Source organism: Arachis ipaensis, chromosome B6 (assembly GCF_059453495.1).
Source record: "Arachis ipaensis isolate K30076 ecotype BB chromosome B6, ASM5945349v1, whole genome shotgun sequence".
Classification (NCBI taxonomy): domain Eukaryota; kingdom Viridiplantae; phylum Streptophyta; class Magnoliopsida; order Fabales; family Fabaceae; genus Arachis; species Arachis ipaensis.
The window spans coordinates 130,515,638-130,542,973 of NC_142441.1; the positions used below are offsets into that span (position 1 = coordinate 130,515,638).

General features: G+C 34.5%; 4 protein-coding genes across 4 annotated transcripts; 3 read left to right on the forward strand and 1 right to left on the reverse strand.

The window, feature by feature from the left end:
• Positions 1-2,906: 2,906 nt before the first annotated feature.
• On the forward strand, positions 2,907-4,282 carry LOC148562741 (uncharacterized). The gene is made up of 3 exons (XM_088489263.1): positions 2,907-3,419; positions 3,504-3,729; positions 3,819-4,282. The coding sequence occupies exons 1-3, from the start codon at positions 2,907-2,909 to the stop codon at positions 4,280-4,282; spliced, it is 1,203 nt and encodes a 400-aa protein (XP_088345389.1).
• Positions 4,283-4,624: 342 nt separating this feature from the next.
• Positions 4,625-6,312, forward strand: LOC148562742 (uncharacterized). The gene is made up of 2 exons (XM_088489513.1): positions 4,625-4,933; positions 5,767-6,312. The coding sequence occupies exons 1-2, from the start codon at positions 4,628-4,630 to the stop codon at positions 6,310-6,312; spliced, it is 852 nt and encodes a 283-aa protein (XP_088345639.1). The 5' UTR covers positions 4,625-4,627.
• Positions 6,313-7,114: 802 nt separating this feature from the next.
• LOC107647319 (putative protein phosphatase 2C 59) lies at positions 7,115-8,278 on the reverse strand. The gene is made up of 5 exons (XM_016351402.1): positions 8,191-8,278; positions 8,004-8,069; positions 7,840-7,903; positions 7,359-7,419; positions 7,115-7,273 (listed from the first exon to the last, which is right to left on the reverse strand). The coding sequence occupies exons 1-5, from the start codon at positions 8,276-8,278 to the stop codon at positions 7,115-7,117; spliced, it is 438 nt and encodes a 145-aa protein (XP_016206888.1).
• Positions 8,279-10,413: 2,135 nt separating this feature from the next.
• Positions 10,414-14,550, forward strand: LOC107604885 (chalcone synthase). The gene is made up of 3 exons (XM_016306596.3): positions 10,414-10,865; positions 11,969-12,726; positions 14,008-14,550. The coding sequence occupies exons 1-3, from the start codon at positions 10,688-10,690 to the stop codon at positions 14,251-14,253; spliced, it is 1,182 nt and encodes a 393-aa protein (XP_016162082.1). The 5' UTR covers positions 10,414-10,687; the 3' UTR covers positions 14,254-14,550.
• Positions 14,551-27,336: the final 12,786 nt, after the last annotated feature.

A 27,336-nucleotide genomic window follows, 5' to 3' on the forward strand; every position in this document is an offset into this window, starting at 1 on the left:
TGACAGTGATAAAATAGTGACAGAAACAAAATAGAACAAACAATCACTAACTAGACCAGAATGGTGGTGAAACGAACTCATAATGGCATCGAAGTAACTCATGCGGCATTTTGAAAGGGCAAAAGCAGTGGCTCTAGCAACCTCAACGGTGAACTCCAGTGATGACGACAGTAGCAGCGGTGGCAACACCCACCACCATCGCTTCATCTCTTCCTAACGACGAGCTCCGTCGCGTTCTCCTTCCCCTTTTTCGAAGTTTCTCTCTTTTTGGGCTCATGCATCGGCAACGGCAATGAGGGAAGATTCGGCGGCGACGACGAGGCACGACTTGGTGGTGGCAGAGGCGGCGCCTTCTCCTCTTCTCCGTCGTGGTCTCCCTCTCTGGTCTTTCTCTCTCTCTCTCTCTTGCTTCCTTCTTTGCGACGGCGACGGCGAGCGGCTCTCCTCCCTCCGCCGGCGCCGTCCTCCCCCTTTTCCCCTGTTCTCTTATTCTCCTTCTCCCTTCGCAACTCCCCCATTCTCTTTTCTTTGCTTTCGTTCCTTCTCCCTTTTTCTCTGAAATGTGTGTGTATGTGTGTAAGGGGAGGGTGTGAGTTTAATTTTGGGATTAGGGTCAGGTTTTGATAAAAAGAATAGGAGTAAAATAGGTATTTTGATAAAATTAGAGGATAGGATAGCAATAAAAGAAATCAAATATAAAATGTTTCAAGAAAAATCTTGGGACATTACAAACTCACACAAAAGTCAAATAGAGTACTGATTTCAGTACTCTAGGTTTTCCTTAACTATGTTTAAGCCAATACCTAAGGTAGCGTTTGTTTACAGAGACTGGAACTGAGACTGAAAGACAGAAATTCAGTATTATGTTTGTTGAGGTAGAGACTGGAACTAAAATTTCTGTCTCTGTCTTTCAAATTTCAGTATTTCAGTACCTTCAAAAAGTAGGGACACTGGAGACAGAAAATTTTAAAGACGGGGACAGTAATTTCAATTATAATTTGTACCTAAATTATCCCTATTCTAATTCAATAATTCCAAAATTATCCTTTGTAAATCAGGGCTTCTTCAAAATTACTCCATCTTCTTATTCTTCTTCAAAACAGCCACGCAGCCTTTGAAGCACCATCTGAAGAACAGCCGCTGCCTCACCGCGCCGCTGGCCTCGCCACCGCTAGGTAAGTGGTTTGCCACTTGCAAGTTCATGTTCTTGGTCCCCATCTTCTCATCTCCCCTCTCTCACCTTCACAGGAAAGTCGAAGAACGAAGCTGCCGCCTCTCCTCAGTTGCTGTCGACGTCAACCATCAACTCCTCGTCCTAACTGCTCTGACCCAGGTTAGTTATATACAAAAGTTGTTTAATTTACTGATTTCTTTCATCTTTTCCATCATGCCCTAATCTGTGGATTTGTTCCTTTCATCTTTTCCCTCATGCCCTAATTTGTGAAAGTTTCTTTGATGAGAACGAAAGCCAAATTAATTAACCCATTTATTTCAGCTTTATAATAACATGAGTTTATGATGTTTACCTTCTATTTTTGTCTCCTAAGAACTAATTACTGAACAATCTAGGATCAATTGTGAAGTTTGGTCAGTTTGATAAAAGGGTCAGTGATTAAGTTTGGCCATTGTAATAAGTTTCGATGTCTTTGTTTGTTTTGTAATACTTAGATTAGTGCAGCTTCAAACCACAATAGGTGCAACTTTATAACAACATGCTGGTTTATAAGTTAGAACTATTGTTAGGTAGGCTACAATTATTAACATATATATTTGAGCGGATGAATGTTTGTTCTCTAAACTTAATTAAAACAAGGGTGAAGCTTAACAGGAGTATCACAATCTGCATAGAGATGGTTGCAATTTATTTGTTTATAGGTAACTATAATTACTGTTATGCTTTTTTGCACAATGTATTGAATCATTTTCCCCCCTCTATCGCTATTGCATATAAAGCTTATGCACGGGTGATTTATTGAAAAAATTTTCATGGTATAAGGTAACAGAATATCCCATTTAGATGTATGCTCTTTGCAAAATCCTCAAGTTTACTAAAATTTGAGTTTAATACTCCTTAGATGTTGAACACAACAATATTGGAGTTTATGCTAAAATTTGGTTTGATGATTACTTGAACAGATCCAGAAAAAAAAATAGCACACACTCACTTGGTCTATATATTAGTTTAAGCCGATACATGTTGATGGGGGGAGTTTAAATCAGCTTTTTACTTTTTTTAATGTTGTTTGGGTTTCCTTATTACTTAATTTGTGTTTTCCAATCTGAATAAAGTTTTTTCTTTCCTCTCTTCTTTCTTTACTGCAATGTGTAATAACTAAATTATCTCTATCTAACGTAATGAATAGTGCTGAGTACTACCCAAAATAAGTAAATAAAAATTGAATAGTGCAGAATAATAATGATTTACTTGCTTTGGAAACATCTAAAAACTTCTCATCTCATACTTGCTAAACACAATCCTAGTAACTAAAAAGGACACAGTAGCAACTTGAAAGTATAAACGTAAAGGAAATTTAGTTCATACTTTTGTTAACTACAAGCTCTAGTTTCTAGATTTTAGACAACAAGCAGTACACTTCATCCATCCAACTCTGCCTGCACTAACACCAATGCATGGTAGGAATTCCTGTTTTGTGATTTTGACTCAAGACACCCTCTTCAAGTACTTTCATATAAATTTTTTATTGTGTTTATATTGTATTTCCTGTTTTGATTTTCAGTTGAAACTTAATTAAAGTTGAGAAGTAAATAGAGTTAGATATCTTTTTATTGCAGTTTTTTATTCTTGTTTCTGGTTCTAAGATAATAAAGTAGATTTGGCATGAAGAAGTATTAGATTAACTTGAATGTTTATGCGTTTTTTAATATAATGACTTTGCTAGGAAGAAATGGAGCGGTCAGAAATTATTAAGCGATGCGTGTATTTTTATGAAGAGATGAGATCCAAGAATGAAGATTTGATGTTGTTCTTTGTGCTTACGCTATTTGTTTACTTTAGGGATAGAACTAGTGGCCAACTGTCGTTAGGTGGAAGAATGAATAGTAAAATTAGACGTGAGGCTTTAGAGCGTATTGTTGGTGAGGGTGATAGGAATTGTATTTGGGAGTTGAGAATGAACACAAATGCCTTTGCTAATTTGTGTGAGTTGCTCGAAGTTCAAGGAGGACTTAATGAAGATGGTCATGTAAGCCTGCCGGAGCAGGTTGCGACTTTCTTAATTATCTTAGCGCATCACAAAAAAAATCGTAGTCTGCAAGTTAGATTTTGTAGGTCCGGCGAGATAGTTAGTAAGTATTTTAATAAAGTTTTGAAGTCTGTAATACGTATTCAAAGCATTTTGTTTGCCAAGGTTACACCAGTTGAAGAGGATTGTCTTGACCCCACATGGAGAAGGTTTAAGGTAGAGCTTATTCGATGTTGTGTTTGATTCATACTTGCCTGAAGGATTCTATATCTGAGTATGATAACTTTCTATGGATGATAGGGTTGCTTGGGAGCATTAGACGGCACTTATATAGAGGTGACAGTCCCCGAGTATGAGAAGGCAAAATACCGAACAAGAAAGGGTAAAATCTGCACCAATGTCTTAGGAGTGTGTAACCGGGAGATGAGTTTTGTTTATGTACTCAGTGGATGGGAGGGATTGGCATCTGATTCGCGGGTACTTCGGGATGCAATAACTCGTCGTAATAGTCTTAAGATACCCCACGGTAATTATGCCATCCTTAGATATAAGCCTGTACATATAGCTTGAGTTCACAATAGTTAAGCTTATGTTGGTTGCATTACTTGTCTGTAGGTAATTACTATTTAGTTGATGTTGGTTACACAAATGGTCCGGGTTTTCTAGCACCATATAGAGGAACTCGATATCATGTTAGAGAGTGGGCCCAAGGAGCACGTGCACCGCGCAATTACCAAGAATATTTTAATAAGGTTCATTCTTCCGCCAGGAATATCATTGAGCGATGCTTTGGTTTGCTGAAGAAGAGGTGGTCCATCTTAAGAAGCCCTAGCTTTTACCCTATAAAGACACAATCTCAGATAATTATTGCTTGTTGTTTGCTTCAAAATTTCATTCGAAAGAGTATGGGTATGGATCCGGAGGAGGAAGGTAGCATATTGGATGAATTTATGCTTGATGGAGATGAAGCACAAGATGGAATGATTGATGTGGTTGAAAACACGAACGAGTGGTCTCACTGGCGTGACAACATAGCAACTGAGATGTATGAAGAGTGGCGTACACGTCATATGGAGTAGTGTTGTATTTGCAGCGTAATGAACATTGTTATCAATTGAGTATTGTTGTAATGGCACAATTTTAATTTGTATCACTTGTTGAGACGAGAAATATTGTAATGGCACCTCTTTGTTTGTAATGCAAACTAACTATTCGTGGTTCAGTTTTACATATTTGTACTTGCTTATGGCGTGAATTGTAGGCTGTGGATAAATTGTAGTCATTTGTGTTATTGTTTGCTATTTTATTATTTTTAGTTACATTATGTTAATTGATTTTAAGATTCTTAATTCATATACACAGAAATGATTGTTGCACAAGGTTGATTATCTTAATTTGTGTAGGTAAAAATGGAGAACAAACGCATGTGGAGTGATGAAGAGACTAATGCTTTTGTTGGCTTCATGGAGGAGTTTGTGGTGGATGGTCAGAGGGCCGACTGTGGGCAGTTCAAACCAGGAACATTCGAGAAACTGGCTCTGAAGATGCTGGAGGCCTTCCCCAGTTGTACCTTGACTGCGAAGCACTGCAAGAATAAACACAAGCAGTTGAAGGAGAAGTATCAGTACGCCGCTGACATGCTTGGATGCAGTGGGTTCGGGTGGAATAATGAGAAACAATGTGTCGAGGTTGATTTGAAAGACGTCCTTGATGCATGGTTGAAGGTGAGTGTGATTCATGCTTGGTAAAATAGAATGGTGGATTTGTGCTTGCTTCTTTTCTAAATTAGTTTTGGTTTCTAATTTTTTTTGTGTTGTTCTAATAATTTTGTTCTTCGTTGTTTTGATGGTTGAAGATTTAAATTAACTTTACGTAATATGATTTACGGTGTTTTGGATTTAAAGATTAGCCACTCAGTAGCAGCCTCAGCAGAGGAGAAAGACTCATTGAAATTTAATGTTGCTTACGAATTTTGGTCTCTTATATGATGCATACTTCTGTCACTAATTTGCTATATCATTTTGAGTATAAAATAGGTTTCTGTTTGTTTTGCCTGTAACAATAGTATTAACATGGCAGCTCAGTTTGAGTTAATTATATTTTTTTTTCTGCTGCGTTTGGAATTTTGGATCATAAGATCATCTCTCTATTGCCACCATAGTTGAGGTAATCATATTTTTTTCTGATGCTGTTATCATCTCCACATGGACTCCCTAAAATGCTCTCTTAGATCATAAGGGCATTTCTAAACTTGGTAAATCTCTTTGGAATTGCATGCCTTAAGCATTTTTTCTCAGCCGGGGCAATGAGAAAATTGTTTAGTTTTATTTCTTTAGGATCACAAGACTTTTCTGAATCCCAGTAGTTTTTAGTTCACAGTGAATAGTTAGAACAATTAACATGTGGTTGAAAAATGAAATGAAAATTATCAATAGACCTTTGTGTTCGCTTTGTTGTTGCTGAATTTATTATATTTAAATAAAAGACATTTATATTTAAATGTAACTAGTTGTATAGCATGAACCTCATTAATGTTTGTTAAATCGGGTTTATATTTTCCGAGGCACATCCAACGAAGTTCTACATTCCTGGCAAGCCATTTCCTCTTTTCCACCGGCTAGAGGGTATATTTGGCAGGGATAGAGCCACAGGATCAGCAGCAGTTAGTGGCTTCGATGCGGAGGAACAGGTTAACGAAGAGACGGAAGACACTACAATTGGATTTGATGACTCCGAGATGTCTCCACAACCAGATTTTGACGGAGGCCCAGCAATGCAAGGACAAGCATCACATTCTGAAGCCGGTGCGAGTGCAGGAAGCACAAGGCGATATGGGAGGAAGAGAAAGCAAGCTGACGTTTTGGAGAGGATGGCTGACCATATCCAGCAATCTTCGGCTGACCAAAGGAAGAATGCCCAACTAATTGCTGATGTCATTGTTGGTGTGAATGAGAAGTTTAAGGTTGGGGAGAAGCTCGCACAGCTTGGGTTCGGTGATGACGAGGTGGTGAGAGCAATTTTGAAGTTTGCTGAGAGTCCTAATGTGTATGCACACTTCTGGGATTTGACAGATTCACAGATGATTGGCCTTGTGCGTTCCATTATATGAAGTTAAGTGTTGGTTAAGGGTATTAAGTTTTTTACTATAGTGTTTTAGTATTTTGTGAGATGGTTATATTTTTAAGATGGTTTAAGTTACAAACTTATGCTTGGTATACATTTGGATAGATACTTTGGTAATGCCTTTATTTTGCTAATGCCTTTATTTTGGTATGTATTGAAAATTTTGATATTTTTTTGTTATCAACTGTCCCATTCTGATAAACTATCAATATGCTTTTGAAGTAGTAGATTTGTGTTTATGAGTCTTATAGAAATTTTGGTGAAACGATACTATTTATACTGGTTTTATTGAAGTATGTACATGAAGAAGTGGAAAAAGATGCACATAGTTGCTAAATTCAGAACACAAATAACATATTCTATTAAACAGATCTTAGATTAAACAAGAATTCATAGCTGTCTTGATATCCCTTTTGAGCAATAGTGACCATATATTGTTGTACATCAAACACTTTTGTTACAATCCTCACTACAACATAAGACATCATATATATATGCTTGCACACATGAAGGGAAACAACAATAAACAAGTACTTTTTACACAACAATCTCTCCTAGCTACAAATACGAACCAATTGTGGAAGTAAGAAATTCTGAAATAAAATATAGCTATGCTAGAGGACCATAGTAGGTGAGTCTTCAAATTAATTTTTCTAATTCTTGCATGGCACACAGCTAAAATGGAATATGCCTATGATCAAAATATAATAGAACACATTTTGCCATTTGTCACATCTCCACTGCACCAACTACCAACTATGCACTACCCTTTGTGTCCAAGAGACGCTTTAGCCGGAGCTAGTACCAGAAGCAGCACCTTGGTTCGTCAAGAAACGAACCACAACACAAGTAGTGTTGTCGGAACTACCTCTCTGATATGCTTCTTGCATCAACTTCTTTGCCGCCTTCTCTGCATCATCTATTTTCTTTATTATTGCAACAGCTTCCTGGATCATGGGTTTGAATTCTTGGTGTTATATCAAAGTCTTTATCAGATACAATTGTGTTACTTGAACATGGTGGTTTAAACACCCATTTGAGACAAATTGAAAAAAATAAAAAACTGGTAGAGAGAGCTATCAACTTTTTCTTCCTGCAATATCACAAATAAATTAGTAACCAGAATATAGAGAGGCAAACAGGGGTTAAGGTTTAAAAGCCAGGTAGCGATGATAAAGACCAGTCGGGAGACAAATTTTTTATGCAGAGATCTGTATTACACGATTCTTATTGTTACTAGCACTTTTCCTTAAAGAACTATAAAAATGTTTGCATATTTACATTGATTGAAGGATTCACAACACTCTTTTCAGAAACATCAAATCTTGTTCGAATCAGAATTTTCTTTATTCAATTAACTGGCAGGATGCTTTTCGATGTGAACCGTATATATATATATATATATTACACTAAGTTATGGACTGTATATGGATACGAACAGAGATAAAACTATGAATATAAGAAATACTGGAATTCGAAGCACACCTAGATTTCTGGATCAGCAACAACATACTGTTTCAGAAGTCTATCACCGAAAGCATGAGAAACGGCAAGAACGCCACCAACTCTCCAGGTTCCTGTAAGTGAAGTTTTCAAAGATATAAACAATATGAATCTATAAATCAATTCATGAATGCTAACTATAATAAGACCTTACTAGCCCACATAACAAGCCACCAGCATTTTCAATCCTTTGTCTCTCGTCCGTTTGCTCCGGCTTGTGATCTCGAGAAACAGCAATGGCTAAAGGGGGAAAATGAGAGAAATAAAATAAGTAAAATATTTTAATTAATCATTTAATATAGCAACGTTGGAGTGATTCTCTCTTGCACAAAAAATTACGACGAGCAAATGAAGAGCATACAGGGGTCGCAGACGGCAGCAACGTTACAAACCATGGAGAGCAACTGGCGCCACGAAGATGAACTGGTGGAGAATTGGAGAGGGGTCATCATCGTTCGGACCCGTGGAGGTGCTACCGGCGGCGGGTCAGAATCTGGGATTCTTTCACGGGAGAGGAAAGGAGAGAAGGTAGAGGAGAGGAGAAAGGGGGTTAGGGTTACATGCTGAGTAAAATGAAATTTGATTTGGGGGTAGGGTTGTTAGTTAAATTTAAGGGTATTTTCGTCATTTTTAATATTTAGTCTCTAGTTTTATTTTAAACCAAACAGGATACTGAGACATAACTCAGTCCTGTATATTTTCACACCAAACACAATACTAGTACTTATTTTTATTTCTGTCTCTTGATCTCTGTCTCTCTGTCTCTGTCTCTTGGTCTCTGTCTCGCAAACAAACGCTACCTAAATGATTTATTATGATTTACAAGAGTAGTGTAACTTTTTTAGAATTGGTATTTGTAATCAATCTTAATTACAATAAAAATTCTACCATTGTTATTGGGGTAGAGTCTGAACGTAGGTCACATTGTACTTTGTAGCCGAACCAGAATATATCGAAGCATCACTCTTCTTCTTCTTTGCAATTTCTGTTCTGCTATAGATGAGACAAAAATAATAAGTCTCCTAAAATCATAATTCTACACAATTTATTTATTCAAATCTAAAAGTGATTTCTTGCTTTAACTCTCTTCTCAATTCACTTGAGAACTTTCAATTTCTAAAATGTTCTTGTAATTGAAATGTATCTTTTCATGTCTTATATCTTTTTAATTTATATTTATGACTTTAAAAAAAAATTATGTAACACTTAAAAAATATTTGAGTAAACATTAGATAAAGGGTACAAAAATTTTAAAATTATATCTATTGTTATTGATTATTAAAATTTAATTTGAGATATATAAAGCTAATACTTTTATATTATTAATAAGTATTTTTTTTTTTAATGATATATGTTAGAAAAATTGTAATAAAAATAAAAAGATAAGCAAAATACGAATAGTAGCCTAGTAAAATAACATGGTTAAGGCGCTTAGTTCGTTTATTTATAACCAAGTGTTGATTTTTTTTTTTTTATAAATAATATTAAAAATAGACAATTTTAAAACTTCAACTCAACTGCAATTCTATCTATTTAGGTGATTATAAATTAGACAAAAATTAATCTATATATCCAAAAAAAATCCAAACTCCTTTTTTAGCGAATGATTAGCCAATAATAATTATTTCCTTTCTAAAAAATTTTTCTTTACATTCCCTTGGTTTCACTTTTATTTTTCTATATTGAGTCACTAGGTTGAATTCTTTAAAAATGATCCAAATTATATTATATATTATTGTGAATTCTGTAATTTAATAGTGACATTTTATATAAAATATCAGTAATATTTTATCTTTACATAATTAAAAAACTACTCATAATACATCATTGACGTTTTGCTTTTTAAAAAATAAAAGAAAAAATTATAATACAATATGTTATTATCAAATTATGCTGCGAGAATAGCAATGTAAATTCAAACATCAAAATGACCAAATATTCTTGTATTTTATACAAAAATTAACCATATATAAAATATTTAAAGTCTTTTCTCATTTATTATTTTATTAGTTAATTGAAACAAAGCTGGTTCTCTAACAAAATTTATATCTAAAGTGATATTTTTATTGTTTTTTTTAAAAGAAAGATATTTATTAAAAATACTATATAATTAATAAAATTTATTATTTTTTAATAAATATATTCTTTTATTAAAATTTTAATTTTAAAGCATAAATTTTAATAATATGAAAATAAAACATTAACCCAACATATTAGTTAATATTAATGAAAAAATATTAGGCTCTTAACATTTTTTTGTTAATATTAATAAACTGTCCAATCATCTCCAAACAAAGTACAATTACCACACCATCAAGAGATCTTAAATTCCTGACTAGGTACAGTGCTGGTGGTTTCTTCTCTACTTATAGTGTAAAGTACAAACCGACTATAAAAGAAGAATATGCAAGAATCTTTGGCTTTTTGGGCATAATGTGGCCTCACATCTACCACCGGTTAACCAGCCTAACTTCGTTCGACGTGGACACTCATCTGCCCGTTCATCCAACCTACCAACATGATGATCTACTTAGTTTACTAACAACCCTTGCTTATAAAAACCAGCACGCAATTTCAGTGACTTCCAACTCCCAATCCCAACTTCCCTTTACTACAAAAAAAAAAAAAGGAAGATATTTATTTATCGAATCATCAAAATACACACTACTAGATTCGCTTTGTTCACATTTCGAAACTCTTGTGCGCCATCATACCTCACCAGATCACTTCTTTTATTCCCTCCTTGTCTTAATTCACCTATATATAATAATAGCATAACAACCTGTGAGTGTAATTAGCCAGTTATTTTAATTTGTCTTCTTTGGTTGATATATCATATCCTTAGCAACAGATTAAAAATGGTGAGTGTGGAAGAGATCCGCAACGCTGCGCGTGCGAATGGGCCAGCAACGGTGTTGGCCATTGGCACCGCCACACCTTCCAACTGTGTGTACCAAGACACGTACCCTGACTACTATTTTCGAATCACCAATAGCGAGCACATGACTGATCTTAAAGAGAAGTTCAAGCGAATGTGTACGTCCAATCCTTCCTTCTTCTTCATCTCATCACTTTTTCTCTTCTCATAATAACGAACACTCAACTGCATGCTACAAATCTTAGTTTGCATGCCACATAATTATAACGGTGAAAACTTAGGTGTAGTCGACTTCACGTGATACGATTTTTAGTTATCAATTTTACCTAATGTCGACGTGATACAGTTATCAATTTCACCTAATGTCGACTGAACTTGAATTTTCATCTATTATAATACCTTTTACCCACACAACGAGTGGTGGTCTATTTCCTTGTGGGCCTGAGTATGAGAGTCCTAGGATGGAAGAAATTCCGATTAGAAATAAGTTGAAAACTAGCCTACAAATTTTTTTACCAGTGGAGAATAGTTAGTATTTAATTATTTTTAAATAATTTTATATAAAAATAATATTAATGTAATTGTAGGTGAATTTTTACTGAAAAATAATTAAGTAGACAAAATATTCTTAATAATGATATATAAATAGTTTAAATATTTTATATATTTTGTCTATTTCTCTCTTATTTATCATTTTAATTGATATTTTATATTAAATTTAATATTAAATTTTTAATTATATCCTTGATCTATAAAAATGTTAAAAATCATCTTTAAATTACTCTTAGTTCTAATTTTATTAAAATAATTATGTATTTTATTAAAATATAAATAAAAAATAATAAAAAATTAAATTTTGTTAATAAATGTTTCAATATATATGACGGCACGGGAGTGGATCCTACCGTTAGAAAAAAACGGGGTGGAAATTCAGATGAAGTCGACTTCACGTGAAGTTGATACCTGATAGTCGTTAGATGATTTAAGTGATTGGACTAAATTTTCAGAAGTCGACTTCACCTGAGTTTTCACAAAAAAACTGAATGGTATCCAGTGTTCAATCTAATCATTTATTACTTTTTTTTTTTATTTATTTTTGGTCCCACTCATAAAATTAAAGGTGAGAGATGAGAGGATCATTTTCCAACTATTGTTATATATATATATATAAATTAGTTCTATACTTTGAACCAATAGGTTAGAAAACCCTAATACTTTTTGAAGCATTAATGAGGTGATGACGATTTTACTACTGTTGCAGGTGAGAAGTCCATGATCAGGAAGAGGTACATGCACCTAACAGAGGATTTCCTAAAGAAGAATCCCAGCATGTGTGAGTACATGGCGCCATCGTTGGACGCAAGACAGGACATAGTGGTGGTTGAAGTTCCAAAGCTCGGAAAAGAAGCGGCCACCAAAGCCATCAAGGACTGGGGCCAACCCAAATCCAAGATCACCCACCTCGTCTTCTGCACCACCTCCGGCGTCGACATGCCCGGTGCCGACTACCAGCTCACCAAGCTTCTCGGCCTCCGCTCCTCCGTCAAGCGCCTCATGATGTACCAGCAGGGCTGCTTCGCAGGAGGGACGGTCCTTCGACTCGCGAAGGATCTTGCGGAGAACAACAAGAACGCTCGCGTCCTTGTTGTCTGCTCTGAGATCACTGCCGTCACGTTCCGTGGTCCCTCGGACACGCACCTGGATTCCATGGTGGGCCAGGCGTTGTTCGGGGATGGAGCGGCAGCAGTGATCGTGGGAGCCGATCCCGACACCAAAGTGGAACGTCCGTTGTTCGAGATGGTGTCGGCGGGTCAGACGATCTTGCCGGACTCCGAAGGTGCCATCGATGGTCATCTGAGAGAGGTTGGACTAACGTTTCACCTGCTGAAGGATGTTCCGGGGATCATATCAAAGAATATTGAGAAGAGTTTGGTGGAGGCTTTTACTCCCATTGGGATCAGTGATTGGAACTCTATCTTCTGGATAGCGCACCCAGGTGGACCTGCTATATTAGACCAGGTAAATGTTACAGAAAGGTTTTCAAATAATGGATCTAAAATAAATATTAAAATGAGCCATTAATAAACTTAACTACTCATATAAAATATATATTAAAATATTAAAAATAAATTAAATAATATTATTAAAATTAATTATTAAAATATTAATATTTTTAAAACACTTAAAATTTTTCAACGATAAAACTTTTTGCATTTTTTTCTCGGGGTGGTTGGGTTATAGAAAAAAAAAAAAAAAGCTAAAGGTCAAAGAGTCAAGACAGTGACACTCCATATACTAGAAAACCACCACCACCCTATCTGGAAAGACCGAAAGAGAAGGTCATGCACTTGGAGATGGGGAATTCAACTGCTTAAGTTAAATGCACTTTTTGTTTTCTTCTAAGAACAAGCTACCATTTAGAGTGGTTTTTCTTTTTCTTAGAAAAATGTTAAGTGTGGAATAGATCTTTTAAATTATTTTTTTAATAAAGTTTCTAAAAAAGACAAATCATAGATAAAATTGAATATAGTTAAATTTTCATGTTTAAAAGTTATTATGAAAGAAGGGAGTAATAGATAAAGTCTAAAATATTTTTTTATTTTAAATATTTTTTAGTGATTAAAATTTAATATATATAATTGATTAAACTGTTATTTTTATTAAAATTAAATCAGATAAATTGATTTGGTCAAAAAAATTATAAACTAAATTTTAAAAAAAAATTAAATTAATATTTTTATAAAAAATAACTACAATACTCTTATTATATTTATTTTTAGAGTCCCCCTCCGAGTCCAAATATATATTTGATATATTTTTGTCAAACCGAAATGATCTTTAAAGGATCAATTTTTTTTTACCCTTTTTGAAGACTATTTTATCAAAAAAATTAAAATTTTTAGGCTACTAAGTAGTAGTTTATTCTTTTTAATTTATTTTCATTGAATTTTACATGAATATATTAAACAATCATGTAACAATATCCATAACAAAGAATGACAATATCAAGAGAGTCATACAGGTTAATAATTTTGTAGAAAAAATGAGAAGAAAAAAAAATCAACAGCAATTAATCAAATATGAAATATGTTCTCTCTTCTTTTTGTGAATGAGAGAAAGTGAAAATGAGATTATTATTTGTTACATATTAACTAAAAATTATGAAAGATAGTTTATGGGTTTTCATTTTATCCTCTAAATATGTTACTAAATAAAAAGATAATTTTATCTTAATTTGTACAAGTAATACTATTCTTAATTATTAATAAATTCGTAATAGAAGTATGGTTTATATTTCAGGTTGAAGCTAAGCTACAACTGAAGGAAGAGAAGCTGAAAGCCACTCGCCACGTGTTGGGAGAGTATGGAAACATGTCAAGTGCATGTGTGCTTTTCATTTTGGATGAGATGAGAAAGAGGTCAATTGAAGAAGGCAAGGCCACCACCGGAGAAGGCTTCGATTGGGGGGTCCTATTCGGGTTCGGACCGGGTCTTACGGTGGAGACGGTGGTGCTTCACAGTCTTCCCTTGGAAAATCTATCTTGATTGATTTATCAACAATAATGATGCCATCATGGAATTATATTTCTTTGTTTTCAATAATTAATTAATTAAGTTTTCAAATATATATAAATGGAAGCTAAGATGTTAGAGATTGGTGTCACAAATTAAGTATAGTTGGCGGAGATGCACGTATTGTTTTCATTGTCTCAGTTGATTGAGATGGATCGAGTCATAATATAATGTTGTTCATGGCGTGGGGGGAGTTCGTTGCATTTTCATGGTTGTGTGACACGTACTCTTCAATGGGTATATCATTGTAAGAAAGATTGAACTTGGTTACGTATTTGACGACCGTGTACTAAAAATATAAATTTTTTTATATATAAATAATTTTTTATAATAATCTAAAAACATGGTAAAAAAAGAGTTAAGTTTTTTCTAAAGGTATTGGATAAAAAGGATGGAACCCAAAAAGAACACTTTGAGAAGTTGAATTTCTCTTAAGTGAAAACTATATTGGTGGAAGTGGATTGGTTGGATTTGGAGTGTAAAGAGCGTCATCTAGTTGAAAGAAAACTGAACTAGATGTCCCTTAGAAAAGACTTAAAGTGACGGGAGATATTTTGGAAAAAGTAGTAAATCAAATGTCAGACTATAACCATTGGACAATAGATTTCCTTTTGATAATGGTTTTAGACTATAAAAAGGACCTCAAGCCACATCTGTAAGCAACCCTTTCATCTTTACCTTTACCTTTACCTTCACCTTCACCTTCACCTTCACCTTCACCTTCACCTGAGAGCTTCTTTTCTGAAAACCTAAACATTCACCTTTACGTTCACCTTTTCTAGACCTTTCTTACTTCTGAAGTTGAGAAGCTAAAAAATCCATCTTTTTCTCTCCCTTTTCTCTCATCGTTCTTCATTTCATTCATCCCCTTCACGAGTGAAAACTGGCATTCGGCTGTTCCACCAGAATACTCGACAACCATTAACCAACCCATGTCCACTTTAAACAAAGCTCATTCATCCTCTTGTGACATTAGTGGAGGTCTCAATACTTGTTCTCCACCTCTATTTCTCATCGTTAGTTCTTGTATTGCTTATTCGCCATTAATAGAAGTGTTTTCCTCACAAGTATACTTACCCTAACTCTCTCATCTTAACCATTATTTTTCACTTAATCTATTTTTCACGAAACTCACCCGAATCACCTGGCGATTCCATTGGGGAGGAACACTTCGACATGATGGTTAGAGATCAAACGAGGTATAGAACCCCCTCACCGCCTCCATTCGTGAATCCGGAGAATATGGAGGAAGACGAGAACACTCCAGTTACTCGTAGGGAGTTGGCGCGTATTCTAAAAGGCAAGGGATTGTGAAGCTGAGTTGCAAGAGTTGGAAGAAAAAAGAGAAGTTGTGGGAAGCAAGATGGAATAATATCACCGGAGACTAGCATTAGCTTACGACAAGCACATTCGGCCCAGGGTGTTCCTAGAGAGAGATCTGGTACTAAAATCAGTAAACGCAGTAATAAAAAAGATGTCTTTGCCAAAATGGGCTCCCAAATGGGAGGGTCCTTACCTTGTTTCTGAAGTACACCCCAACGGATACTCCATCCTACTGGACCCGGATCATGGAACAACCACCGGCCCCATCAATTTCAAGTACGTTAAGAGGTATTATGCCTAATTTCAATTTTAGGAGTTAGAATTTCAATTGCAAAAGGCTTCTTTAACAAGAGCCAATGTTTATGTTATATTATTCTTCAAGCATCCTGCAATGCATGAAAAAAATTGCATTAGCAATCATACACTCAAAATATGTGAATGATGCATCTTAAGAAATTTGCAGTACAAAATAGTTCCAAAAAAGTGAAGTGTCCCACCCTCCAAGCTCCTAAAAAAGAGAGAGCATAAATAGGGCAAGAAAGTTATTGGTACTTTCTTTTTTTGGCCTAAAAAAAGGGGACAGTAGAAAAATAGCAGTAGATAATCCTGCTTTTCTTAAAACAATATCCTCCTGCAAAATAAATAAATAAATAAATAAATAAATAAAAAATAAATTAAATTATTTATTTTTAAATATCTATTTACGGTTACAAATGAACATTGTTCATCATTTTAATTCAATTTCTTTTTTTTTATTTGTGATTTCATTGGAAACATATACAAATGAGGATATAACATCCAAAGTTGTAAGGTGAAAGATCTTTATCAAAGAATCCCTATAGCTAATTCCAAAATTAGCAACCCAATATACATGGGGACTGAGAGGGGTTAAGACAAAAACAAAGAAAGAAGAAAAAGAGTTTTACCAAGTAAGAAGACAGAGTAAAAAGATAGAACGAAGTTAAATGTGGGAGTGTCCTTTGCCCTAAAAAAAATTCCCAATTGTTGAAGAAGACAGAGGGTGTGGATGGTGGTAGTGATAGTAGTGATGATACTGCGCTATGTAAAAAATGTCCTAGCAGAGATAATGACGAACACGCTCTCCCCTACCCTTCTAGGTGTTCTCTCTCCTTATGTGTCTCTCCAAATTCAGATACTAAAATTTAAAACGTGTCCAATTAAAAGGATAAAGAGTTTCTCTCCTTCTTTATTTCCTTAAAAAAAATAATATATATATTAAATTATTATATTAAATCAAATCATCCATCTTTCTCCATTTAATATATATATATATATATATATATATATATATATATATATATATATATATATTAAATAATAATAATAATAATAATAATAATAATAATAATAATAATAATAATAATATTATTATTATTATTATTATTATTATTATTATTATTATTATTATGTATATACACTACTTTTAAAAATAAATACATACATACATACAAATAAATTATGAATATATTTATTTATTAATCTTATTTATTTATTTTATTAATATTTAAAATATTTGCACAATAACATTCTTTTATTCATTTTTTATGAGTACATAATTATATTCAAATTATACAGACATATTTATATTTAAATATCATAATATTTACAAATATAAATATTATTATAACAAAAAAGTGAATAAAAGAGGAGAGATTTGATTCTTTAGAGTTATGATCTGTTTTTTTTTTCTTAAAAAAATGTTATGTTGATATTTTGTTAAAAATTTTTTTATAGCTCTTTTGAGTACAAAAAAATTCAATGCAACTTGAGAAAATACTTTGTACCCTCAAAGACTGCATGGGACTTATGATTGTGTATTAAAAATATAAATCTTTTTTATATATAAATAATTTTTATAATAATCTAAAAATATGGTTAAAAAAGAGTTAAGTTTTTTCTAAAGGTATTGGGTAAAAAGGATGGAACCCAAAAGAATACTTTGAGGAGTTGAATTTCTCTTAAGTGGAAACTATATTGGTGGAAGTGGATTGGTTGGATTTAGAGTGTAGAGAACGCCATCTAGTTGAAAGAAAACTGAACTAGATGTCCCTTCACTGATGTCATATGTCATGAGTTTTAGTTTAATGTGTGGGAATCAACTTCCTCCATTGAACAGTAGAAAAGACTTAAAGTGACGGGAATACCTAAAGATATTTTGGAAAAAGCAGTAAATCAAATGTCAGACTATAACCATTGGACAATAGATTTTCTCTTGATAATGGTTTTACACTATAAAAAGGACCTCAAGCCACCTCTGTAAGCAACCCTTTCATCTTTACATTTACCTTTACCTTTACCTTCACCTTCACCTTCACCTGAGAGCTTCTTTTCTGAAAACCTAAACCTTCACCTTTACGTTCACCTTTTTCTAGACCTTTCTTACTTCTGAAGCTGAGAAGCTAAAAAACCCATCTTTTTCTCTCCTCAAATATCTCTCATCGTTCTTCATTTCATTCATCCCCTTCACGAGTGAAAACTGGCATTCGGGTGTTCCACCAAAATACTCGACAACCATTAATCAACCCATGTCCACTTTAAACAAAGTTCATTCATCCTCTTGTGACATTAGTGGAGGTCTCAACACTTGTTCTCCACCTATATTTCTCATCGTTAGTTCTTGTATTCTTTATTCGCCATTAATAAAAGTGTTTCCTCACAAGTATACTTATCCTGAATCTCTCATCTTAACCATTATTTTTCACTTAATCTATTTTTTATGAAACTCGCCCGAATCAGTATTCTAATGTAAATTCATTGGTCATAGTTATTATTAATCGAAAAAGAAAGTACACAACAGTAAAAGAATAGTACAGGAATAAATCTTTTATAGGGGTGTGCAAAAAAACTGGTTTCACTGAACTGAATTGAAACTGAACTGAAACTGTTTTAAATAAACCAGTTTTTTCAAATAAAACACTAAACTGAAACCATAGTTTTTATGAAAACCAGTTTATTAAAAAACCAGTTTTTATGGTTCAGTTTAGTTTTAAACCAAATTAAAACTGGTTTTATTCAAACTCCAAAATTAGTTTTTTCATACTCTTTCTCTCTCTCTCCCCCTTCCCCTCTCTCTCTCTATCCCTTCCTTCTCTCTCTTCTTCTCTCTCTCCTCTTTCTCCCCCTCATCTCTCCCTTCTCTCTCTCTCTCTCTCTCTCCTTCTCTCCCTCTTCTCTCTCTCCTTTCCCTCTTTCTCCCCGTCTTCTCTCTCTCTCTCTCTCTCTCTCTTTCTCTCTTTCTCTCTCCTCTCTCTCTCATTTCTCTCTCCTTCCCCTCTTTCTCCCCCTCATCTCTCTCTCCCTTTCCTCTCCCCCTTCTCTCTCTCCCTTTCCTTTCTTTCCTTCTCTCTCCTTTCTCCCTCTCTTTCTCTCCCATTTCCCTCTCTCTCCTTTCCTTCTCTCCCATTCTCTCTCCTTCCCCCTCTCTTTCTCTCCTTCCCCCTCTCTTTCTCTCCCATCTCTCTCTCTCTCTATCTCCTCTCCCCCTTCTCTCTCCTTTCCATTTCTCTCTCTCTCTCACCTTCTCTCTCTCTCACCTCTCCCACTCTCTCTCCCTCCCTTCCATCCTCTCTCTCTCTCTCCCTCTTCCTCCCTCCCTTCCATTCTCTCTCTCTTTCTCTCTCTCTCTCTCTCTCTCTCTCTCTCTCCCATCCCTCCTCTCTCTCTCTCTCTTCTCCCTTCTCTCTCTCTCTCCTTTTTTTTCTTTTCTCTCTTTCTTTCTCACGTTCCTCTCTCTCCCCCTTCCTTCTTTCTCTCTCTTCCTTCTCCTCTCTCTCCCTCTTCTCTTTTCCCATCTCTCTTTATCTCTCCTCCTTCCTTTCTCTCTCTTCATCTCTTCTTTTTTTTACTCTCTCCTCCTCTATCTCCTTCTTTTCTCTCTCTCTTTTTGCCTCTTCACTCTAAAGCGAGAGAAAGGAAGAGGAGAGAGAGGAAAGAAAGAGATGATGAGATAGAGGAGGGAAGAGAGGAAAAGGAGAGAGAGAGAGGGGAGAGAAGGACAAGAGGAGAGAGAGAACAGAGAGTGTATTTGTGTTTGTGACAGAGCGTGGCGGTGGTATATGTGACAAAGGTTTTGAGAATAAAGGGTTTATAGTAGAAGCAAAGACTTTGGGAGAAAAGGAGAGAGATGGAAAGGGGAGAGATGAGGAGAAAAAGGAGAGAGAGGAAGAAAGATGAGGGGGAGAGAAGGAGAGAAAGACAAATAGAGAGAAGGAGAACGAGAAAGAGAGAGAGAGAGAGAGAGAGAGAGAGAGAGAGAGGAAGGAAGATGGGAAGGAGAGAGAGCATGTGGAGAGGAAATGAGAGAGAAGGAGAGAGAGAGGAAGAAGGGAAGGAGAGAGAGAGAGAGAGAGAGCATGGGGAAAGAGAGGGAGAGAATGATAGAGAGAAATAAAGAGGAATGGGAGAAATAAGGGAAGGAGAGAGAGAGAGAAAAAAGGGAGAGATGGGAGAGAGAGAGAGGAAGACAAAGAGAGGAGAGAGAGAGAGAGGAGGGAGAGAGAGGGAGAGAAGAGAGAGAGGAATAGGGGAATAAGAGAGAAGCGGAGAGGGAAAATAGAGAGAGAGAGAGAGAGAGAGAGAGAGAAGGATAGAGAGAAAAGGGAGAGAGAGAAAGAGAGAAAGAGAGGGGAGCAGGAGAGAGAGGATGAGGGGAAGGAGAGAGAGAGCATGTGAAGAGAGAGGGAGAGAAGGATAGAGAGAGAAGGGAGAGAGAAATAAAGTGGAGGGGGAGAAAGAAGGGAAGGAGAGAGAAAAAAGGGAGAGAGAGAGAGGAGGGGAGAGAGAAGGAGAGAGAGAGAGAGAGAGGAAGGAGAGAGAGGGAGAGAAGAGAGAGAGGAATAGGGGAATGAGAGAGAAAAGCGAAGAAGGAAAAGGGAGAGAGAGGGAGAGAGAGAGAGAGAGAGAGAGAGAGAGAAGGAGGAGGAGGAGATAGGAAAGAGGGAGAGAAGGAGAGAGAGAGAGGGGAGAGAGAGAGAGGGAGGGAGACATAATGTAAAAACTATTTTTTTTTATATATTAAAACTAGTTTTACCTTATGAATAGTTTAAACTGGTTTTTTTAATTAAAACTGGTTTTATTTTTATGAACTGGTTTAAACTGTTGCACTGTATTGTAAACTGGTTTAAAACCAGTTTCTTATGTGACAAAGCAGTTTGGTTCAGTTTCTAAACCATTTAAAATGGTTTAGTGCAGTTTCAGTTCAGTTTATGGAAAAATTGAACCATGCACACCCCTAATCTTTTATATATAGATAAACGATCTAAAATCATAGTACATTCTAAAATCACTATCTTAATTTAACTGAAAAAATAAATAATAATAACAATTAAAGGATACATAAACAGAAGAACTCTGAGTATGTGTATTTGAATTTGCATAGCGTTATTCCAAGATCACTCTAATCTCAAAACCTTGCATTGAATGCTGTTTCTTAGTTCTTCTTCTTCTTCTTCTGCAAGGTTGCTAGAGTTTGGAATCACAACCACTTCCTTTTATTCTTCCAAAATTGCATAAATAAAAAAATAAATAATTATGAAGATGGTCAAGATTTTAAAAAGAATAAAAATGTTTGTTATAAAAATTATGAACAAATAAAAAGATAATTAAAAATATATTTATTTTTTTAAAAAAAATTTTAGTCTTTTTTAAATATTATAAACGTTAAATTTTTTAATAATTTTAATATTAAAATTTTTTTTAATAAGTAAATATTTCTAACTGTCTTTTAGAGTAATTTTTCTAAAAATAAATTAATTGTCAAATATAATTGATTTGTTATGGATCACTATTAATAATAAAGAATAAGTTAGAAATTCAATCTATAAATCTACTAAATGAATTATCATTAGATCTCAATGTAAATCAAATATTGGTTTAACAATTTATTATTGAGATTCTTTTTACAGATTTGCTATACATCTAAGTTTTATTGTCATCCAAGTTCAATTAAATAGGTCAAACACCAACAAAAATCACGCACTCTCATTAAAAGAGTGTGTACACGCGCCCGAAACCCTAAAAAAAGTTACCTGTTTCTTCGCGCTCTAATATAAAAAACCGTTCATATCTCTTACTCAAAACTACAATAAAGAAATTTGAAATCTCTCTCAAAATCTCTCAAAAATATTTCAAATTCTCGGTAAAAACTACTGCAAAATCCGGTGGTAAGTTTGAGATCATCAATAAAAAACACAGAAAAAACAGCAAAGATTCCAAAAGGTATTAACAAAACTACTTGTTCATTACGTTTAGTTTTCTCCTTCACATTTCTACTAATTTGGTTTAGAGTTTAGTGGATCGAATTCGTTCATTTAGTAGATCGAAATTCTCTGATTCAATTATTAATGAATTGGATGTATTTTTGTTGATGATTGAGTCTTTTTGACTACTTGTTCAAATCTGAACTAATTTTGATTCATTTGAGTGTTAACTGAGGTTCACTTGATGCTGCTGATAAGTATTGACCAAATTTTTTATTCCTTAAGTAATTTTGGTTCATTTCTTAGTTTAATTAAGTTCATTTGGATCCAGAAATGAACAGTAGAAAGAAATTATTGACAGCTTCAAAGGTGCTACTTTAGCGTCAGCTTTGGCAAAATCTGTGATGGAGATGAGTGTTTAAGGGGAGGAAAACCTGCTGAAATTCAAGAGGATGTTCATCCTCTTCATCCAGAAATATTTTTTGTTGCTGACAACAATAAGCACAGTCTCTCCAGTCCATAAGCCACATGTCCTTCATGTGGAGACAGTCCGAGAATAGAATTGGGCGTCTCATGTGCTCAGCTTCCCGCTCAAAGGGATTAAAGCCCAGAAAGCAGGAGAGAAACTTTCAATTGATGGCTGCGTCTTTGTATTAATAATAATCTATTTTCATGAATCGATGTTCGCTGATGCAGCAGCAGATGATACTCGCGGGCCACCATGGATGACGTACTAGACACGGAGGAGGCTGGTCGACAGAATTGCCTTTGAGGCAAAGAATGAAATGGTAACTAAAAAAATTATTTCCCTTGAAATTTTGGTTCAATTGCTTCTCAATTATTGTGCTAACTAAATAAGTTTTTGTTTTAAGGCCTGGTAAAAAGAGCAAAGCTGAGGGAGGGGAGAGAAAGAATAAAAGAAGGGAAAAATAAGGGAAAAAAAAGAAGAAAGAAAAAAAAGAAACCTGTCATCCTACATTTGTCTTCAGAAGAAAAAAGTGATTCTGAATATGAGTATACTTCTCACGATAACTTATCAAAAACTATCTATTTATTTAAAGTTATATATTATTATTTTAACAAAATATTTTGTATGTATTGTAGAGAAGAAGAAAAAATACAGAAAATACCACCAAAGAAATGAAAACAACCACAAAGAGTAGCAAAGAAACAAAGCAAAAAAAGGAAGATTGTTCCACCGGATTCATCTTCGAAAACTGAAATTGAATCCGAAGATGAGAAAGATTCAGAAATAATTATTTTATTATTATAAATATATATTATGTGTTTATTAATTGAGTCTTTTTGACTACTTGTTCAAATCTAAATTAGTTTCGATTGATTTGTGTGTTAATTGAGGTTCACTTGGTGCTACTGATAAGTATTGATTAAATTTTTTATTCCTTAAGTAATTTCGGTTCATTTCTTAGTTTAATTGGGGTTCATTCGGTTTAGTTTCTCTTTAATTTGCTGAACTTGTTCATGTGTGCTTGTTTAGTTAGTTATAGCTCTAATATTTATCAGTTGTATACATTCGATGTGTTTTGTTGATAATTGAGTCTTTTTTACTTCTTGTTCAAATCTGAACTAATTTCGATTCATTTGTAAATTAACTGAGGTTCACTTGATGCTGCTGATAAGTATTGACCAAATTTTTTATTCTTTAAATAATTTTGATTAATTTCTTAGTATAATTGATGTTCATTTAGTTTAGTTTCACTTGAATTTGTTGAAATTACTCATGTGTACTTGTTTAGTTAGTTATAACTCTAATATTTGTCAGTTGTATACATTCAATGTATCTTTGATGATGATTGAGTCTTTTTCACTGCTTGTTCAAATTTGAAATAATTTTGGTTCATTTGTAAATCAACTGAGATTCACTTGACTGCTTGTTTCTCTACTTGTTTTCGAACATGGACTGTATGTTGCAATCGTTTAAAAATTTTGGTTCATTTCATTTTAAATTAAGATTCATCCTAATTTTAAATAAAAACTTTTTGTATGAATTTTCAGAAGCGAAGAAATAGAGAAGATAAGTAAAAAAAAGAAAAGAAACAGAAAAAAGAATGAAGAGAAAAAATGACAATCCTACAAAAACAAAAGTTGCTCGGGCTTAAACATAGAAAAATGACCGCGACTCGATAGATGCGCGATATGATTCATCACAGATGTAAGATTCAGTTTCTTATATAAAATTTTTTTCTTTCTCTGCTAAGTTTTCCTAAAAACCGATGTAATTTTTTGGATTTACTGAATAATATTTATTTTTTTGCTTAGACTGCTGACGTGGCAGAAATCGGCTAATTAAGAATTGATATAAGTTGTGCGTTGCAAGTATAGTTCTTAACCAGCCAGAAATTCGCTTATCAATTTAGAAAGGTTGTCACAAAAATTAAAATTAAAATACTGGGAGTATGAATCCCAGGTCGTCTCCCAACGAGTTGTAGAAAGGTGTGCTATTTTATTAATCAGATATTTTCAGAAAGAGTTTGAGTTGAATAAACAGGAAATTAAATTGGGGAAATTAAGTAATTTAAATAAAAGCCTTGACTGAGAGTAGATTAGTTGGAAGCCCTATTCTTGTTGCAGTACTCTCAAGATTAATTGATAATTGAAGGTCGTTCTGTTTAGTTATCCCTTACTAAATAAGGGAAAGTCAAACAAGTTGGAATGATGTTTCTACTCACAAGTCCCAATCCGCTTACTTGGAAGGATTGGCGTTAGTGACTAGAGAGCCATCCAACAATGAACCCAATTACAATTTCTCCTTTGAACATTCCAACTCAAGGGTTCCTTTCAATCAACTCCCCATCAAGTCAGGGAACTACTCGCTCATTGTGAATGTAGAACTCATAACATAGGAAAGGGAACTAATGAAAGACATGATAAATAAAACTCAAAGGAATCAATTAAAAATAAAAGTAACTCTTGTATTAATAAATTCTAAAATAATTCAATAATAAAATTGAGTAAATCAAAGGACATGGAAGAGTAAAGCCAAGTAAAGAAAACGAACTAGAATGACGAAGTTTTGATGAGGTAATAACTCTTCTCAATATCCCAATGCAAAAAGCAATCGAAAATAAAAATCCTAAGAACTATGAATGTGTAGAGAGAAAAAAACCTAGAGGAGAAGTAAAACTAGATCTAAAAACTAAAACTGTGTAGAATGAATGTTGTTTTTCGTTTCTGCATGTTCTCTGGCTCTAGTCTGCTTTCTCGGGCCAAAAACTGGGTTAAAACAGGGACCAAAATCGCCCCCAGCGAATTCTGCAGATTATGCAGATCGCGCATGTCACGCGATCGCGTCATTCATGCGGACGCGTCATGCGGCGTTTTGCTTTGCCACGCGGGCGCGTCGTCCATGCCTCCGCGTCACTTGTGCTATTCCAATCCGCGCGGTCGCATGGCACTGCGATTTCCTCTCTTTCGCGCGGTCGCATGAGCCATGCGGCCGCATCACTTCTCGCTGGTCATCTCCTTAATTTCTTGTGCTCCTTCTATTTTTGCAAGCTTCCTTTCCAATCTCCAACTCATTCATGCTCTATAAAGCCTGAAACACTTTACACACAAATCACGGCATCGAATAGAATAAAGGAGAATTAAAATACATAATTAAAAGTCTCTAGGAAGCAAGTTTTTAATCATGTAATAATTTTAGGAAGGAAATATAAATGCATGCTAATCATATGAATAAGTGGGTAAAGATCATGATAAAACCACACAATTAAACACATTATAAACCATAAAATAGTGGTTTATCAACCTCCCCCACACTATTAAACACATTATAAATCATAAAAACAGTCGCGTTGTAGGTATAGTTTCTAAACCAACAGAAATCCCTTCGTACAAACGTTTTGGTTGTCACAAGTAACAAACCCCTTAAAAATTGATAACCGAAGTATTTAAACCTCGGGTCATCTTCTCAAGGAACTGCAGGGAAGTATGTTCTTATTATTGGTTATGAAGATTATAAATTGGGGTTTTGAAGGTAGGGAGCAAGTAATTTAAATTGCAATTAAAATAAGTAAAAGACTGTAAAATAAATAAATGATTGTAAAACGCACTTTTGGCAAGGTATGAGAAATTGGAAGTCCTATCCTAGTTATCCTTATCAATGATGATGAAAATTGAATCTTAATTCCACCTAGTTAACCTTTGCTAGAGCAAGGAAAGGTCAAGTGACTAATTAGTTAGATCCTCAAATCCTAGTTAATCCCTAAGGAAAGATTGGGATTATTGAAGTTCAATTCAATTAGCAAAGATAACGATTACCAATGATGTTGAGTTTGATAACTCCTGAGTTACTGATTTCTTAACCAAGACCAAAAGGAGAAAAATAAATCTACTGGAATAAAAATGTCTTCAGATTGGGATAAAAGTAACATAAATAAAAGAAAGCAATTGTAAACTGAAATACCTCAAATAACATTAATTCAAAGAGTAATCTGTAACATAGAAGAATTCATAAATAGAATTAAGAAAATAATAATAAAAAGGAATATTGAACCTGGTAAAAAGAGATAATCCTGAAAGTGAATAAAATTCTAATCTAAATCCTAATCCAAAAGAGAGAGGAGAGAATCTCCCTCTCAAAACTAAATCTAAATCATCAGAAGTGAATTATCAGAGCATGATTATGAATGGATGCATTCCCCCACTTTATAGCCTCTAATCTGTGTGTTCTGAGCTGAAAACTGGGTCAAAAGCAGCCCAAAAATCGCTCCCTGCAATTTCTGTTACGTTCAGGTCGCGGGCAAGTGACGCGGAGGTGTCGTCCACGCGTCCACGCGGATTGAAGTTCGCAGATGCGACGCGGGCGCTTCATTCACGCGTTCGCGTCGCCTAAATTCGGGGAAGATATGGCAAATTATATATCAAATCGAAGCCCTGGATGTTAGCTTTCCAACGCAACTAAAACCGCATCCTTTGAACCTCTGTAGCTCATGTTATGACCATCTGAGTGCAGAGAGGTCAGGTTGGACAGCTTTAGCAGTTCCTTTAGTTTTTTGTATTCCTTCCACTTTTGCATGCTTCCTTTCCATCCTCTAAGCCATTCCTGCCCTGTAATCCCTGAAAACACTTAACACACATATCAAGGCATCTAATGGTGATAAGAGAGGATTAATATTAGCAAATATAAGGCCAAAGAAGCATGTTTTCAATCATAGCACAAAATCAGGAAGGAGAATGTAAACTCATGCAAATAGTATGAATAAGTGGGTAAAGAGTTGATAAAATCCACTCAATTGAGCACAAGATAAACCATAAAATAGTGGTTTATCAACCTCCCCATACTTAAACATTAGCATGTCCTCATGCTAAGCTCAAGAGAAGCTATAAAGATGAAGAGGAATGGTAAAATATAAGAAATGCAACCTATTTATATGAATGCAACTACATGCAAAATGTTTTTATCTACTTGGTTTAAAAATAAATAAGTTCTCCAAGACAAACATAAATCAGATTTCACTAATTCAAATTATACAATAAAAGACAAGTAAACTTG

Excerpts from the sequence above, each read along its gene's own strand:
- LOC148562742 (XM_088489513.1), top strand. The coding sequence starts at position 4,628 with ATGTGGAGTGATGAAGAGACTAATGCTTTTGTTGGCTTCATGGAGGAG. Across the intron at positions 4,934-5,766 it reads ATGCATGGTTGAAGGTGAGT|GCACATCCAACGAAGTTCTA; the intron begins GTGATTCATGCT and ends ATATTTTCCGAG.
- LOC148562741 (XM_088489263.1), top strand. The coding sequence starts at position 2,907 with ATGGAGCGGTCAGAAATTATTAAGCGATGCGTGTATTTTTATGAAGAG. Across the intron at positions 3,420-3,503 it reads CCACATGGAGAAGGTTTAAG|GGTTGCTTGGGAGCATTAGA; the intron begins GTAGAGCTTATT and ends TATGGATGATAG. Across the intron at positions 3,730-3,818 it reads TAGTCTTAAGATACCCCACG|GTAATTACTATTTAGTTGAT; the intron begins GTAATTATGCCA and ends ACTTGTCTGTAG.
- LOC107604885 (XM_016306596.3), top strand. The coding sequence starts at position 10,688 with ATGGTGAGTGTGGAAGAGATCCGCAACGCTGCGCGTGCGAATGGGCCA. Across the intron at positions 10,866-11,968 it reads AGAGAAGTTCAAGCGAATGT|GTGAGAAGTCCATGATCAGG; the intron begins GTACGTCCAATC and ends CTACTGTTGCAG. Across the intron at positions 12,727-14,007 it reads GACCTGCTATATTAGACCAG|GTTGAAGCTAAGCTACAACT; the intron begins GTAAATGTTACA and ends TTTATATTTCAG.
- LOC107647319 (XM_016351402.1), bottom strand. The coding sequence starts at position 8,278 with ATGACCCCTCTCCAATTCTCCACCAGTTCATCTTCGTGGCGCCAGTTG. Across the intron at positions 8,070-8,190 it reads TGCTGCCGTCTGCGACCCCT|CCATTGCTGTTTCTCGAGAT; the intron begins GTATGCTCTTCA and ends TTCCCCCTTTAG. Across the intron at positions 7,274-7,358 it reads TTTCAATTTGTCTCAAATGG|GAAGCTGTTGCAATAATAAA; the intron begins GTGTTTAAACCA and ends CCCATGATCCAG.